The sequence below is a fragment of the Nansenia antarctica genome, assembly GCF_963989245.1.
Source record: "Nansenia antarctica genome assembly, chromosome: 1".
Lineage (NCBI taxonomy): Eukaryota > Metazoa > Chordata > Actinopteri > Argentiniformes > Microstomatidae > Nansenia > Nansenia antarctica.
The window spans coordinates 61,065,470-61,080,469 of NC_137674.1; the positions used below are offsets into that span (position 1 = coordinate 61,065,470).

The 15,000-nt window shown below is 43.4% G+C and overlaps 2 protein-coding genes across 2 annotated transcripts in view; one reads left to right on the forward strand and one right to left on the reverse strand.

Annotated features, from left to right (window-relative positions):
• cep128 (centrosomal protein 128) overlaps positions 1 to 13,526 on the reverse strand; it is a 30,363-nt gene extending 16,837 nt beyond the window's left edge. Inside the window, exons 1-12 of the mRNA XM_080524622.1 lie at positions 13,410 to 13,526; positions 12,893 to 13,061; positions 12,659 to 12,745; positions 12,430 to 12,556; positions 11,901 to 12,025; positions 11,068 to 11,159; positions 10,518 to 10,578; positions 6,512 to 6,631; positions 5,383 to 5,469; positions 5,170 to 5,238; positions 3,551 to 3,701; positions 1,781 to 1,920 (exon numbers count right to left, since the gene is read on the reverse strand). Coding sequence (XP_080380748.1) covers positions 1,781 to 1,920; positions 3,551 to 3,701; positions 5,170 to 5,238; positions 5,383 to 5,469; positions 6,512 to 6,631; positions 10,518 to 10,578; positions 11,068 to 11,159; positions 11,901 to 12,025; positions 12,430 to 12,556; positions 12,659 to 12,745; positions 12,893 to 13,042 — 1,209 coding nt within the window. The 5' untranslated portion in view covers positions 13,043 to 13,061; positions 13,410 to 13,526. The remainder of the gene's footprint in view (positions 1 to 1,780; positions 1,921 to 3,550; positions 3,702 to 5,169; positions 5,239 to 5,382; positions 5,470 to 6,511; positions 6,632 to 10,517; positions 10,579 to 11,067; positions 11,160 to 11,900; positions 12,026 to 12,429; positions 12,557 to 12,658; positions 12,746 to 12,892; positions 13,062 to 13,409) is intronic.
• Positions 13,527 to 14,500: 974 nt separating this feature from the next.
• Positions 14,501 to 15,000, forward strand: part of tshr (thyroid stimulating hormone receptor) — a gene marked incomplete at both ends in the record, with an annotated part of 16,198 nt that continues 15,698 nt past the window's right edge. The window contains one exon of the mRNA XM_080533788.1: positions 14,501 to 14,670. Coding sequence (XP_080389914.1) covers positions 14,501 to 14,670 — 170 coding nt within the window. The remainder of the gene's footprint in view (positions 14,671 to 15,000) is intronic.

Sequence of the window (15,000 nt, forward strand, 5' to 3'; positions counted from 1 at the left end):
ACACACAAACATGCACACACGCAGGTACACACACAAACATGCACACACGCACATACACACACAAACATGCACACACGCACACACACACACACACACACACACATCCACAAGTAGGGTTGGGTACCGAAAATCGGTACCGGTAGGTACCGGTTACTTTACATTCGGTATGTACCCGTACCGAATCGCAAAGGAGATTTCGGTACCTCACTTCGGTACTTTACTGGTGACTCGTGACGTCACATCGCCTGTTAAATTTCCACTCAGTGAAAGCAGGGAGTACGGAAGGATAACGAGAAGGTTGCTAATAGCAACTTCCGCTAGCGGGTTGGCATAACGCGACGCTCGACTTATGGGTGCGTTCCGTAAACTCGTTCTGGAATTCTGATCACCACTCGTGGAATGCCTTCTGTCCAATCAAATGACTTGCTCCCCTTATGACGTCGGGCCCAGTGTGCGCTGCGACGCTCTCAGAGCGAGTTTACGAACGCAAGCCTTTGATTGGACAGTGCACTCCAGGATTCGACGCGTCTGTTGATGACGTAGGGCGGATGTGTGGCTGCGTCTCTGCCAGGTGGACAACATGATCGGGGATCTCCTGATATTCGGGTACTGTGTCAGATCATGTATATATCATGTAGATATATCCTTATCCTACTACTGTGTCTGAAAAATCGTCATGTCATCATGGACCAGAGAGGGGGAGGGGAGTAGTAGTAGCTGAGCGGCAACAGAGTTTGGATTTTGACGAGGTGGAGGGCTCCAGTTCATCAGAGTTATATTTCCTCTTGGTCTTCTTGGTTCCGGGGGCTATGCAGGCCTCTTCACTAGATCCCTTTTCTAAGAATATTCTGATGTCCTTGAGGGGCTGCCGAACAAGTGTGTACTCGTATTCGACATCAGTACCAACGATAGGCACCCCCAGCTTAATGGAGTCCCCAAGGCTCAGGAGTTTTATTTTCATTTATTTTAATTTGAGTGTATATTTAACTAATATATATTGTGCCTCAGCAATACAAAAGTGAAAAGCTGTTTAATGTTGTCGACCGTATATATATATGTCATTTTTAAAAATCAAAAGTACCGAATTAAGTACCGTTTTGGTACCGGTACCGTTTTGAAAGTATCGGTTAGGTACCGGTACCGGATAAAACCCAAACGGTACCCAACCCTATCCACAAGGGGTGTACGGATCGACACCAAACAGTTTGGCAGACATGTCTACCGCGGATCAATTGCGAAATGTAACCAAGTAATAATATTAGTTAATCTCTTGTAAATCACAATGTAGAGTTGCCATGAAAAGATAGCCGCGACAGTTGCGTGCTTTGTTTTACTCTAAAGCGCAATGATAGGTTCATAATGCAAAAAGAAAAATAATATCTGTTGTTTACTGACTACACAAGTGTATCATGGCGTGTGCTAGTAACGTTGGCGGCGGAGAAGAACTCGAAAAGCCTCCCTCGTCATTTAAATCCCATGCATGGGAGCACTTTGGCTTCTCTGTCAATTATAACAATGATGGAAGATGGGTGGTCGATAAAAAAGTTACGGTGTGTACTATTGTGCAACGAGAATGGCCACACATTTGACGCGACATCACCCTGGTGTGTTGACGGGTGGCACGAAAAAGGTAGCTCGACAACTTCTGATAATGTAGGCATTGTTTTTCATACCATGTTTAAAGGAAGGTTTCACTTTATTATTTAGTTAACGCACGCACACTCGCTCTCTCTCGGACAGATCTCCACAGAGATCCTTCAACACACACACGCGCACACACCTCGACCTGAGAGCAGATCTGGACTTTCTCCCTCTCCTTGCGCTCCAGGGTCCTCCTCAGCTCCTCCACCTCACTGAGGACAGACGTCCGGCTCAGCTGAGCACGTAGCTCCTGCACCTCTCTCTCCAGGTCGGACCGATCTACACAACAACAACAACAACAACAACAGTCACACAACATACACTACCACCCTTGGAGTCAGACAACACAGGCTGCCCATTAAATGATGCCCACATTACACTACCCCAGCGTTTCTCAACCTTGTTTCAGTCACCCCTTGCAGCCCCCCTTTAAAAGTATGCCAAATCTCCAGTCAAAAACCCCAGTCTTAAAATGTATTAAAAAAAACATACACTCTGCATCCTTCTGACAGCCAACGCACGCGCAAGTGCACACACACAGTAGTAACTACCCAGAGAACTCTAGCTCAGGCTGTCTGACAATCCCTCATCACTGTGTAGCCCAGGGTTTCCGTTAGAAAAATTTGCCGTCGGACATCGTGTCCGGGAAGAATTCGATTTACCGGACAAACGTGATATATTCCGGTCATCATATTAAAATATAATAAAAAAAATTTTTTTCAAAATCATATTTCTTTTTTTCAAATCTAATATAGCTGTTTGTCGCGGTGATTACTGTTGTGTAGCGGCCTATATATGCCATTTAATGTCTATTTCTCATCCGATACGATTAGATGCGAGCTATATAATATATAATAATATAACATGATTTGACGCATGCGCGCTATGCCATGCGTCAAATCCAGCGCTGAACGGGCGCCTCACTGGGAACTGAACAGACAGCATCGATCAATGAACGGACTCCACATTACGTTAACTGAAGTTTGTTAAATTGTTTGGGATTAATGTGAGTTTACTATTTTCTCTTTCCAGTTTTACCCTTTTTTTAAAATCAATAAAACAACGTCATTTCTATAACCAGGTCTCGCTGGTTGGGAAGGCATTTCGTTTAGCTCGGGAGTATGACAATGGGGAGAACATAACTGTTTATTGAGAAACAATTGATAGGCAGTCTGGGATACGTATATAAAGAAATACCACAATGTCTAGATGTATAACATTTTATTGAACAGTAACAGTGCAAGCATGTAGGCTTCTGGCGTGACACGGCTAGCCTAATTTCCGTTCATATGCCTTTTATCAGATAAAATAAAATAGAATAAAACTCTTTGAAAATAAATAGGCTTTAAATTAACTTGCAATGCGTATAGGCTAATTTCCGTTCGATGTTACAGTCTAGGCTATGCCTTTTCTCAGATAGATAGGGGATAGCCCTGTAAGCTCATACGGGTCTGTATGTCGTCCTGAAGACCGGCTGTTAGATCATATCGCTGAAGTTTGTCTCCATCTTAGTGTAAATGTTGTCCGTTTTGTTTGTTATCCTTGTTATTGTGCGATAAAGTTAAAGCGCTTCGCTTCGGGACACCATTTTCAGCTGAGCACCAAACACACACACACACACACACACACACACTCGTGTAACACTGCCCGAGAGAGAAGGACCCGCCCCCTTTAGTTAGCCTATAGCCTATAGGCTAACTAAAGGGGGCGGGTCCTTCTCTCTCGGGCAGTGTTCTGTGTGTGTGTTTGGTGCTCAGCTGAAAATGGTTAGAGGGAATTATTTTCACCGGACATTTATGTCCGACGAGTTTTCAACTTGTCGGACTTCCACTAATTTTACCGGACAAAGACCGCTAATTACCGGTTAACGGAAACCCTGGTGTAGCCCCAGGCCAGGAGGAGTCAGTACCTGACCCCAGGCCTCCCCCTCCTCCTCCTCCTTCTCCTCTCTCCTCCCTGTCCAGGCGGCCCCGAGGCTGGGTAGTGAGCTGGGAGATCTCCCTCTGGAGGTCCAACCTCTCCTTCTCTGTCCTCAGGAGCCGCACACGCATGTCCTCTACCTATAGGGACGCAACATGGAGCCATTCGAAAGCATAAACCGTCAGACACACACACACACGCGAACACACTCATTCACAAATACATTTAACCAATACACACGCCACGGATAATATCTCATCAACAACAAATGGATCGCAAAAATCCATCGTATCTGAAATAGTCAATGGTGCATAATATTGGTCTGCATATTGTCCATTGTGTGTGGCTGATGTCTGGTTAGAACCAGCAGCGGAGAGAGCCCCACAGAGTGACTTCAGTAACACTTAGGGTGAGGGCGGCCACAGTAACAGTTGCTCTCTATGCACACTAAGTTTAGCTTAGCAAGCCCACATTCCCAAAAGGACACAGAGGACTGCTCTCATAGACTGACACTCACACAGTTGAGAACCGGTTCCAAATTGTTCAATCCATCGGAATCGTACGCATTCCAAGGTTATCGATTCCTTTTAGCAATGCTGGCATGTTTTTCTGACAGTTGCACGTTGCAAAAACTAATGCGCAAACGCTGCATCTGGCGACAAACTCTGCAGTGTAGTATCAGAGTGGAAAGTTTTATTTAATCGCAACAAGGACAGTATTCAAGTGTTCAAGCTATGCCACAACGTCTGGTATCCATTCGCAAACTTTGTTTGAGAAAGCTGATAAAGTAGCATGTTATCTATTTAACAAAGTCAAACGAAACGCAACGTCATGGATTCTAAATGATAGACAACTTCCGTGCCAGATAGTGCTATCCAATGTGTTAGCATGTTTCTTTGTCTCAAGTGAGGTCAAGGAATCGTGCATATGTTATTCGTATCTTGCAGTAAGTTCTATGTAAATGTTCCTTTGGTTTATTATATGGTAATTTAGTAATTATATTATGATGTTACTTTTCCAATTAATGAGACAACTGAAAATATTTTAATAAGTAAAATGCATAGATGCATAATGATACTGCTGATTGCACTGTAGCCTCTTTGCTAATAGGATAAAGATCAGTCTTCACATGATCTTGTTGTATCCATACCTTCTAAATTCTAAAGAATAATTGTTTATTTTATGTGAGTCTTGTAATGTATTGTTACTAGGCACACATGCCTATTTTTCTAAAGAAGAATTTTTTATTTTATCAGTCAGATTTAGATTTGTTTTCTAAGTTAAATCCTTTTAAGAAAAGAGCATTGTAATTCATTTTTAACATGTTCAAATGTTATTAGGCAGACATACTACACTGTGTTCAGAGACTCAAGAGATAATAAACAGCTGCGTTGACGCTGAAAACCTTTTTGTGTGACCAGGGATCGATAAGGGAATCAATCGATAAGGGAATCAATAAAGAATTGGACCGATAAGCAGAATTAACTCCCAGCACACGCACACGCAGGCACACACACACGCACACAGGAGGCCTTACTCACCCTATGGACGGACGGACGGACGGACACATAGAGGGGAGGAAGAGGAGGAGCACATGGTCTACTGTACCTGTTGAAGAAGGGCATCCTTGCCTCCCTCTGATTGGTCCAGCTGTCTCCTGGCTCGCTCCAGCTCCATCTGGGCAGATCACATGACTTATCACATCCAGACCCAGACACTTATAGTACACAGCCAATAATAAGGCGTGATCTAACCTAACCTAATATTTGTAATCCTGGTTATAACTCAAAGGAACACACTCTCTCTCTCTCTCTCTCAGACCTTGGTCTTCTCATTCTCTGTTCTCATCAGTCTGTTCTTGATGGCTTCGTCACTTTCAACTGCCTGGGCCTCGCGTCTCCTCAGAGCCTACAGTATGGGACACACACACACCAGAGAGAGTAATGAGCGAGTATTATACCAAAGCAAGCAGCACTGTACTACGGAAGTATCATATCCTAAAACACTTCATCAGCATAAATGTTCCATCCTTAGGAGTTGATGAGCGCAAAAAGGAAAAAAAAGAAAAAGTGAGGGCAGAATTATGAGTGGTGCTGAGTAGCTTCCATCCATCTCCTCTCGCACAGGTGGATTTGGATTTGTAACAGGGCTTAACATCCCATCCCACTCACTCAGTGTGTCGACAGGGCTTAGTGATGTATCATCACAGCCTGCCTTGTCTGCCTGGTACAGAGAGAGAGAAAGAGAGAGAGAGAGAGAGAGAGAAGGGGGGGGGGAGAACTTCCACCCCAATGAATGACTCATACATTGCCCATTCACATCACAAGTAGGCCCACTGGTGTGTGATAAAAATGCACAGACCTCTCCCTTGCCCCCGCTCTTTAGTAGTAAAAAGCGATTATTTTCCTCTTCATTTCCTCCTCTCATTTATTTACTCTTCATTTCGAAACAAATACATTATTTCCCATAGCCCCGGGGCCTGCTGGCTTCTCATTAGAGCACTGCGGTGGATACAGATGCAAATGAAACAGCTCTGTTCATCGCTGTTCACAGAGGAGAAACAAAGAGAGAGAGAGAGAGAGAGAGAGAGAGAGAGAGAGAGAGAGAGAGAGAGAGAGAGAGAGAGAGAGAGAGAGAGAGAGAGAGAGAGAGAGAGACTCTGGTTAAGAGTTGAGAAGCAGCTAAACACTGCCCCCATGTGGCTGAATCTCAAAAACTGCTGAGATTAGTCAGAACTTGACTAAAAGTGACACCTTCTTTTATTCTATGTGACAGAGATACTATAGTAGTAGGGAAAAGGCAAGGTTGGAGTGACAACAGGCAGGGTCAGAGGAGGGTTGGTACTGATTAAGGCGTAGTGAGAGAAATGGAAGGATGAGAGCCCCAGGAGGGAGGGTGGGGATAGAGGGAAGTGACACTGATGGCAGGGGAGAGGATGAAGGAGGATCACCTCCTGCAGTTCTTCTGACATGTTCCCCGGCTGTTCTGTCTGCCTCTCCGCCACGCTCGGTCGCTCAGAGCGCATCTCCCTCTCCATCTCCTGCAGCCGCTTCTCCACGCGAGAGGACACCTGGAGGGAGGGGAGGGGAGGGGAGGGGAGGGGAGGGGAGTGGAGTGGAGGGGATGGGGGGCCACTTAGCTGAGACATGTACAGTGGGGGAAATAAGTATTGATCACATCAACATTTTGTCCAGTAAATGTATTTCCAATGAGCCTATTCAAGTGAAATTTGCACCAGACTTTGGTATTAACACAAACAATCCAAACAATCCTCTACCCTAGAGAGAGAGTACAGCTACAGTTTGATTAATCCCGATCATATAATGATGTTGGCAGAGCACCAGAAGTCAGTTAATGTTCCTTAAGGCCAATGCACACGGCGTGCAATTTCTGTTGCACGGCAACATTCGATTTTGAAGTTTGAATGGAAGTCTATGAGAAAATCGCATCCCAACGCACACGGCCCCGATTTTAATCGCACGGCGAAAATTCGATTCCATTCATTTTGAATGGGACAAAGCACACGGCGTGCGAGTTTTGTCGCACTGTCAAATTTTGCAAATGTTGTAAAAGTTTGTGGTGCGACGGATTATTGCATCACAATGGGACAATTGGGAAAACTTCAACTGGTCTATCTAAATTAATTGAGTCACTCATAACGGGGAGAGAGACTGGAGCATACATTTTTGACTGTCTCCTTTTTTGAAAGAAGTTAAAGGCTGAAGGTCTGACCCAAAAGGTCTGATATAGTACATACACCTACGGTACATGAAGGGTTTATGATGTACAACATTATCATTTCATTTTCATATCATATATTTCAAATACATACTGGACACAACGGATAATGGATGCCATTTGGTAAACCTCATCTTCTTTTCAGTGTGCCAGGCACATCATTCACTAATCCGTGGCACAGCTGTCATTAGAAATTTCTCGCCTTTTCGCTAATTGCATGACGACATCAATGACCTATTTTAAAACATATTTTTAACTCTCCAAAACAATGTGTGACTTTGCAAGGCAGGATAGGGTGAAACAGAAAAGGAATCAGAGACATGTAAACATATTTTGTTTCTTGACTGTGTGTTTCTATGACGTGCTGAAGGTTGAAGGCTATCGTAAATCTTTGAACAAGTAACGTTATTTATACTTATAATATATATATATATATATATATATATTATATTAGTTTACTCATCTACAATATAGTTTTTGGCTGCACGGGGTTGCCAGATTTCTAATCTAGCACGACTGAATGACCAGCCAAATTATACACATGTTGTATAGACACTGTCCACTGAAAACCGGACATCTGGCAACCCAACATTTATATTACTCTACTCTAAAATGGATGACGAAAAGCTCATCACGTTTATTCAGTGCCATAGGGAGCTATACGACCCCAGCTATGAGAGGTATAAGGACACAAATAAAAGAGACCAATCATGGAGAGCAATATCTCTTGCTATTGGATGCTCTGGTAAGTTAGCTAAGTAGCTACTTCAGATAACTAATGTTAGCGTGCAGCTCTCTCTCAGACTAGCTAAGTAGCTAGCTACCTCAGATAACTAATGTTAGCGTGCAGCTCTCACTCAGACGTCTCTCTACGAATGTACCAGGGGTGTTCACGACGTAATGTAATCTACGTGAATGTATTGCAGTGATCTAGCTTCAATAATTAGATCTAGCTTCAATAATTAGATCTAGTTTCAATAATTGATTAACAATGAAAAACGATAAGACCTGATAAGATGATAAGAAGATAAGACCTGTTTGAAATAGTCTTCACTTTGACTTGCTGAATAGCAATCATTTACACACTGTATTGTTTTGACCTACAGACTGTGTTATTGATTTCTATTCAGATGAGGGACCCTACAAGGCTATTTCATAAATAGTTTGAACTATTATTATTGCACTCAAATGGCATACATTTTAAATATTTAGTACATTTAAGACATTTTTAGAGAGATTTTTATAAAAACAAGTGTCAACATAGTGAACCATCCCTTTAATAATGGTCAGTATAACCAGGGGTGCACATAACTGGTGCGCCAGTGCGCATGCGTCGCCAAAATGCATGCTGCGCGGAAGATCAGCGGCATGAACGCGCTCTTGCGCACCAACAGCTGGGAGCGCTGGGAGAGGAATTTACTTCCTCAAAATCCACCTGCTGACTGCTGACTGCTGCATCATTGCAAGCCCCGTAACGCCATCACAACGACCACGGCGACTCCCCTCACGAAAACATTCGGAAAGTATCGTAACTTGTACTTTCATTCCGCGTATCGCGTATCGCACGGTTATCACGCCGACACGTGACAATTCAGTCCCGAACGACTCGTCGCTAAAAGGAAAAACAACACCAAGGAACTTCACGTTTCTTTTCTCTGAAGCTTTCAAACGTTCAGACGTTTGTTTTACAGCTTCATTATCGCACCTAGACCCCTGACCCAGGGAATATGGTTGGGAATTATATTAGAAAAAAAATAAAGACTTTGTTGCACAATCAAAATAATGAGCTATTTAAAGTGATAGCCTACAACATCCTCTACCATGGTTGAAATTGAGGACAGTGATAACTTACAGCAGTCAAGAGAGCAGTGATGATGATGATTAAGCTTGTAGCATAAATAAATGCTTAGGCTGTAACTTTTTGTTGAAAAGTTGATTTCAGTGTTTACAGAACAGAGCAGTGCTTAAAGAGATGTCAGTTGATTTCATTGTGTTTAAAGAACAGACATTCAGTTAGTGCTTAAAGAGATGTCAGTTGATTTCATTGTGTTTAAAGGAGTCTGACAGACTTTCATGCTTAAAGAGCAGTCATTTGATTTTGCATTTGTTTCTTTTGTTTTGCACACAATCATTTGTTCGTTCATCTTTATTTATGAATAAATGTCGTTTTGCTAATATAAGTTATCCATGTATCCCTTTTTTATCCATCCTGTGGGACGGGTCGTGACTCGCGAGCTCGGGGAGCACCAAGCAGCATCCCTAGGTGCTCCTCTGAGCACTGGCCCCAAAAAGTTATGTGCACCCCTGAGTATAACGTTCTCCCTACATTTTGGCAATGTTTGTTAGGCGTGTTAAGGGGCCACTGAGATGTCAGACGGAAAAACCATTCCACAGCATCGCTGTGCTGTTAACACATTGTATATACGTTATGTATAATCTTTAAAATTATAAAATTATGTTTAGTCTTATGCATCATATTACATAATAATAACAATCGAGCATGTAGGCACAATATTGTAGCGTGAACGCAGGAACAATCGTCAGCCAGACGGACTTACATATTGAGCCTCATCGGTTGGCAGTGCACCGCTCAGACCCCACGGGGGGGTCTCAAATACCCGGCGAGTTACGTGCCCTTTTAATTATTTACTATTCAGCCAATATGTCCAATGTTTGTCTTATTTATAGGTCTATGATTATTTGAATGAGATGAATTTGTACTACTGTATATTTATGATGATTAATTGAGATGCATGATCAGTTGTGGAAGTTGAGTCCTAGGGCGAATAGCTAGATGTTGGACTGTCTCCGTCCTCCGAATCTATGTCTGCCTGATCATCGCCCATAATAATAAAGTGGCTTTTATAATACAACCTTTCTGGCTGTGTGTTTTGTGCGCTCCCTCTCCTGACATTTTACCAATACCCCTAAATCAGGGGACCCACATATTTTATCACAATATGTCCAGTTGTATCTTGTAGAAATTGTGGAAGCAAGGCAAGCAATATTGGTAGAGCCTATGTAATCAGCCTGCCTGGTCCGACTTACGTAACAATTGAGAATGGAATGTTGAGGTGCAACAAAATCTCGCACGCCGTGTGCATTGGGATGCGATTTTTTAATGATTTTCTCATAGACTTCAATGGTGTGAGTTGAAAATGGAATTCTGCGGTGCAACAAAATTGCATCGCACGCCGTGTGCATTGGCCTTTACTTACCAAGTCCTGTCTCTGGGAAGCGGCCATGTGCTCCAATGCTCGTCTGGTGTCAATATCAGACCTTTAAAGAAAACCCCCCCCAAAACAGCAGGAACTATTAAGCAAAATGAAAAGGAAAAAGAAAATGAGGGCATACAGCATAGACCCATGTCCCATTGGAAAACATGTCAAAGGCTGTGTAGGATATCAGGCTACCCCAGTAAGGTAGTCTGAGGCCTGGACACACAAGTCGGGAACGTTGATGATGATATGAATGATGCCAGTATCTGATCCGTTGAATTTCGGTCGTGAAATTTCAGATGGGCTAGCAACTCAACTACACAACCTAGCAACTCATCAAAGCATCCATGTTTCTCATTGGCTAAACGGACGGACGGACTGTGAAACGTTCCAAATTTGTTCAAGACGTTTCCGTCCGTAAAAAACTATTTAAAACAGACACATACAGACCCTCGGATGACTCCTACAGGGAAACCACTGGCTCAATCCGGCACTGACAGATACAATGGACTAGTGTAGGCCCGTGGCTTGACTGAGGTTTTTTGACTACCTGTTCCTCCTGAGGACCTCTCTGTCCATGTCATCCCCTAGACGGAGCTGGTCACTGCGAATGTCTCTGAGTGACTGGTGCAGCTCGTGGATCTGGAGAGGCAGGCAAGAGATGCAGACTACAGTATGTCACAGGGTATCACCAGTATGAAGTCATGACCTAGTTCCTATTTCCTCAAACACTCCTTGCAAATCTGAGAGAAAGTGGATAGGGGAGGTCAGAAACTCCCATCTAGCACACAAACTAACTAGGTGGAACTATTATCATACTGCTTACATTCATACATATACACTGAACTTTTGTTTTTGCAAATCAAAGACCTAAGACTTTTTCTATGTACACAAAAGGCCTATTTCTCTCAAATTGTGTTCACAAATGTGTTTAAATCTGCATCTTATTATAATTTAATCTGTCTTAAATTGCACGCTCCCTCAAAATTTGCGACATCTGTGGCATTCTGCTGTGTGATAAAACTGCACATTTTAGAGAGGCCTTTTATTGTGACCAGCCTAAGGCACATCTGTGCAATAATCATGCTGTCTAATCAGCATCTGGATATGCCACACCTGTCAGGTGGATGGATTATCTCGGCAAAGGAGAAGTGCTCACTGACACAGATTTAAACAAATTTGTGAACACAATTTGAGAGAAATAGGCCTTTTGTGTACATAGAAAAAGTCTTCGGTCTTTGATTTCAACTAGTGTTGCGTTTATATTTTTGTTCAGTGTACATGTTATATTGTCAGTGCACCCTCTGGTGGCTTTAGTCTCTAACTGCACTACAGTGGTGAGTTCTGGAGACAGGGCTTCGACAGGAGGTCTTAGTGCCTTACATCCTCGCCTGGCTGGCTACAGTCCCTGAAGCGCACTGTGGCTGAGCGGGACCTCCTCCTTCCTCCAGCCGACTCAGAGCTTCCATATTCCTTCAGGGGAGACGTGGGGTAGAAGCGCTGACCCTCTGTACAAACACACACAGATACAGTCTGAGTGAATGAGACGTCACCACTTGACCCTGGTTGCTTCATCTGCTGACTGAGGGGGTGGATGTGTAGTGTTGCCTGCTTATTGTTTCGCTCCATGGGGGTGCATAATAATCATAATAATAATAATATTAGTCTAATATTCTCTAATAATAAGACTTCCTGTCCTTGGGTCCTTTACTTCATCCGCACTGATCTGTTCAACTTGACTGTGAAAGCACTATGTCCAAAGCCAACCAGTAGACTTTCTTTCACCTGTCCTGTTTCTTTCAAGTCAGAGCAGATGAAGGAAAGGGTACAAGGAGAAGAAGGTGACTGCAGACTATCGAGACACAGCACAGGTCTTCCCTGAGACGTTTCGTCACCCCTCCCAAGGTCTCACCTGAGGCAGAGCCCCCCTCCAGGTCACTGGTGTGCAGGGTGGAGGCAGAGGCACTCCGGGCCCCAGTGGACCTCCGAGACCTCTGGGTCTGGATCTGGTGAATAGACTCCTCCAGGTTCTCCCTCAGCTATGAGAGAGAGAGGGGGGAGAGAAGGGAGTATATCACACTGCATTCGTTTCAAAAGCACATGACCCTCATCTGAGATCTGGCAACGACAAAACGACTCACTGTTGCCATGGCTTCAGACTGGTCCTCGTTATTCTCCCGGTATTGGCCCAGCATCCGATCCACTTTGTTCAAGTTTCTACTGGTGTCCTTGAAGGGAAAATGACTATCATCATTAGGAAGGTTTTGGAACAACCGACATGCTTGGAACAACTTCACTGCTTCATTATCAGCTGTTGACAGTCGCAAGATTGTGGCAAGAAAGGGAGAGGGGAGAGATGAGTAAGATTAGCCTACATGTAAGGTGTTTGCCAAGGTATTGATCTTCTCTGAGATGACAGCATCTGCACTGGGTGCTCGGTCTCGTCTGGGTCTGGGTTGGGCATCCCGTCCCCGTGATCTGAGCCCCCTCCTGTCATAAGTGTCTGACTCGCTGGAAGACTCCATTGTTTTGGACAGCGACAGCCTTTGAAGAAAATACTGCTGAGATTACTAATCAGTGATTAGTGGCTAGCTAGCTAATTCAAACAGATTAACGAGACAGGGTCTCATCTTCGTTGCAGTTGTTTGCGCGTGCCTTGATATCCGTGTAAACAAATCGTAGTTAGCAAGACAGCAAGACACCATCACTAGTTAGGCTTTCTCCCAGTGTACACACCTAGAACCGTTAGCTGCTCGTAACATTAGCTAGCTCGCTAACCAGCAACAACAGGTCAGGGAGGAAGGCTTGATAATCCAATGAAAAATCTAACGACTTATTTGAAACAACCGTTAACCTAGGTGAACACACATTCAATATATTCACTATACTTACCAGTATGATTTAGTAACATGGAGACCGTTAACAGGCCACTTTAGTGGGTGACATCTCAGGAGAGGCGAGGCAGCATCTCCCTGCTATGGCAACTTGAACTGGCCGCCTTGAAACAGGAAGACAACAAACACTGAGCGGTTTGAAATGAGGTAGGGAGTTGTAGTTTTTAAAGTTAGGGTAGTAATGGAATCAGGTTTGAGTTAAACATTTGAGAACTACATTGTCCAAAAACGTTAGCCCGTTTTGGGATGGGATGCTGATGATAATGCATTACTGCCGCTCTTACTACCGCTCTTTCGATAAGAGAGAAAAACGGTCAAGATAGATGAGATAGGTACTTTATTGATCGAAATGAAATGAAGGCATTACAGAAGCTCACATCACAAACAACAACAACAAAATAAAGTGACATGACAATAGAATAAAATAATAGAATACAAAATAAAATAAAATAAAAATAGATGTATTGACTGTAGCAAGACAGAGTTTGACTTTATTTCTTGACTTTATGTAACCTAGTCCAGGTATCTTTGTTCAATGAAGATCAATGACAATCATTCTGATGAAGGTTATAATCATTCTAATTGTATAAGCTTTTAATGATAACACCTTAATATTCACATAATTACCAATACTATGTCTATATATATATATATTGGCTCATTGTTACAAAATAGCCCATTTAGGATCCAACCTCATAGTATAGCCGACAGACAAAAACTAATTGGTACAGAGAAGCCAAAATATTCAGTTCTCTTGTCTAACACAAGAGTGTCTCAGAAGTCTACATTGTAAACCCATTCCTTAAGCAAGACCACCTCCACACCGCAGAGTCCCAAAGCATCCCCCGCTCAGCCCTCAGACGGAGCGACCACGGCCAATAAGAAAGCTGTCCGTGTAATTGCACTGCTAGGAGCTCATGTGCTGAAATTTATCACAAACAAAGTAAAATACTTCCACTTCAATTTGCAGCAGGGACAGGTGAGAAGAACGGCTCGCATACTCTCACTCCGCAAGGCGCATCAGGGAATATTGATCTCACTGAATTGCACAGAAAAAAAAGTGTCACAACTGAGAACGAGCGACACAGCATGCAAGTGATAACATGTGCACTATTTACTCTCGTAATGTTACCTGTCAATACCTTGGGGGAATCGGAATCCTGCCCTACTGTTTGCGAATGCTCAGAGTGGAGGACCTACACAATCTCCTGCTTTGACATTGATGTCATTCCCATATTTCCTGCAAGCACAGAGACACTGTAAGTATCAGTAAATAAGTTATTGTATACAATGATTTATCCCCCCCCCCCTCTCTCTCTCTCTCTCTCTCTCTCTCTCTCTCTCTCTCTCTCTCTCTCTCTCTCTCTCTCTCTCTCTCTCTATCTCTCTCTCTCACTCTCTCTCTTTCTCTTTCTCTCTCTAATGATTGGATCCCAGAAAGACATTTTAGCCTGCCTGTTTACCAGACAGTCTTGAGATCATACACAGCCACTGAGTGTGTGTGTGTGTGTGTGTGTGTGTGTGTGTGTGTGTGTGTGTGTGTGTGTGTGTGTGTGTGTGTGTGTGTGTGTGCGTGCGTGCGTGTGTGT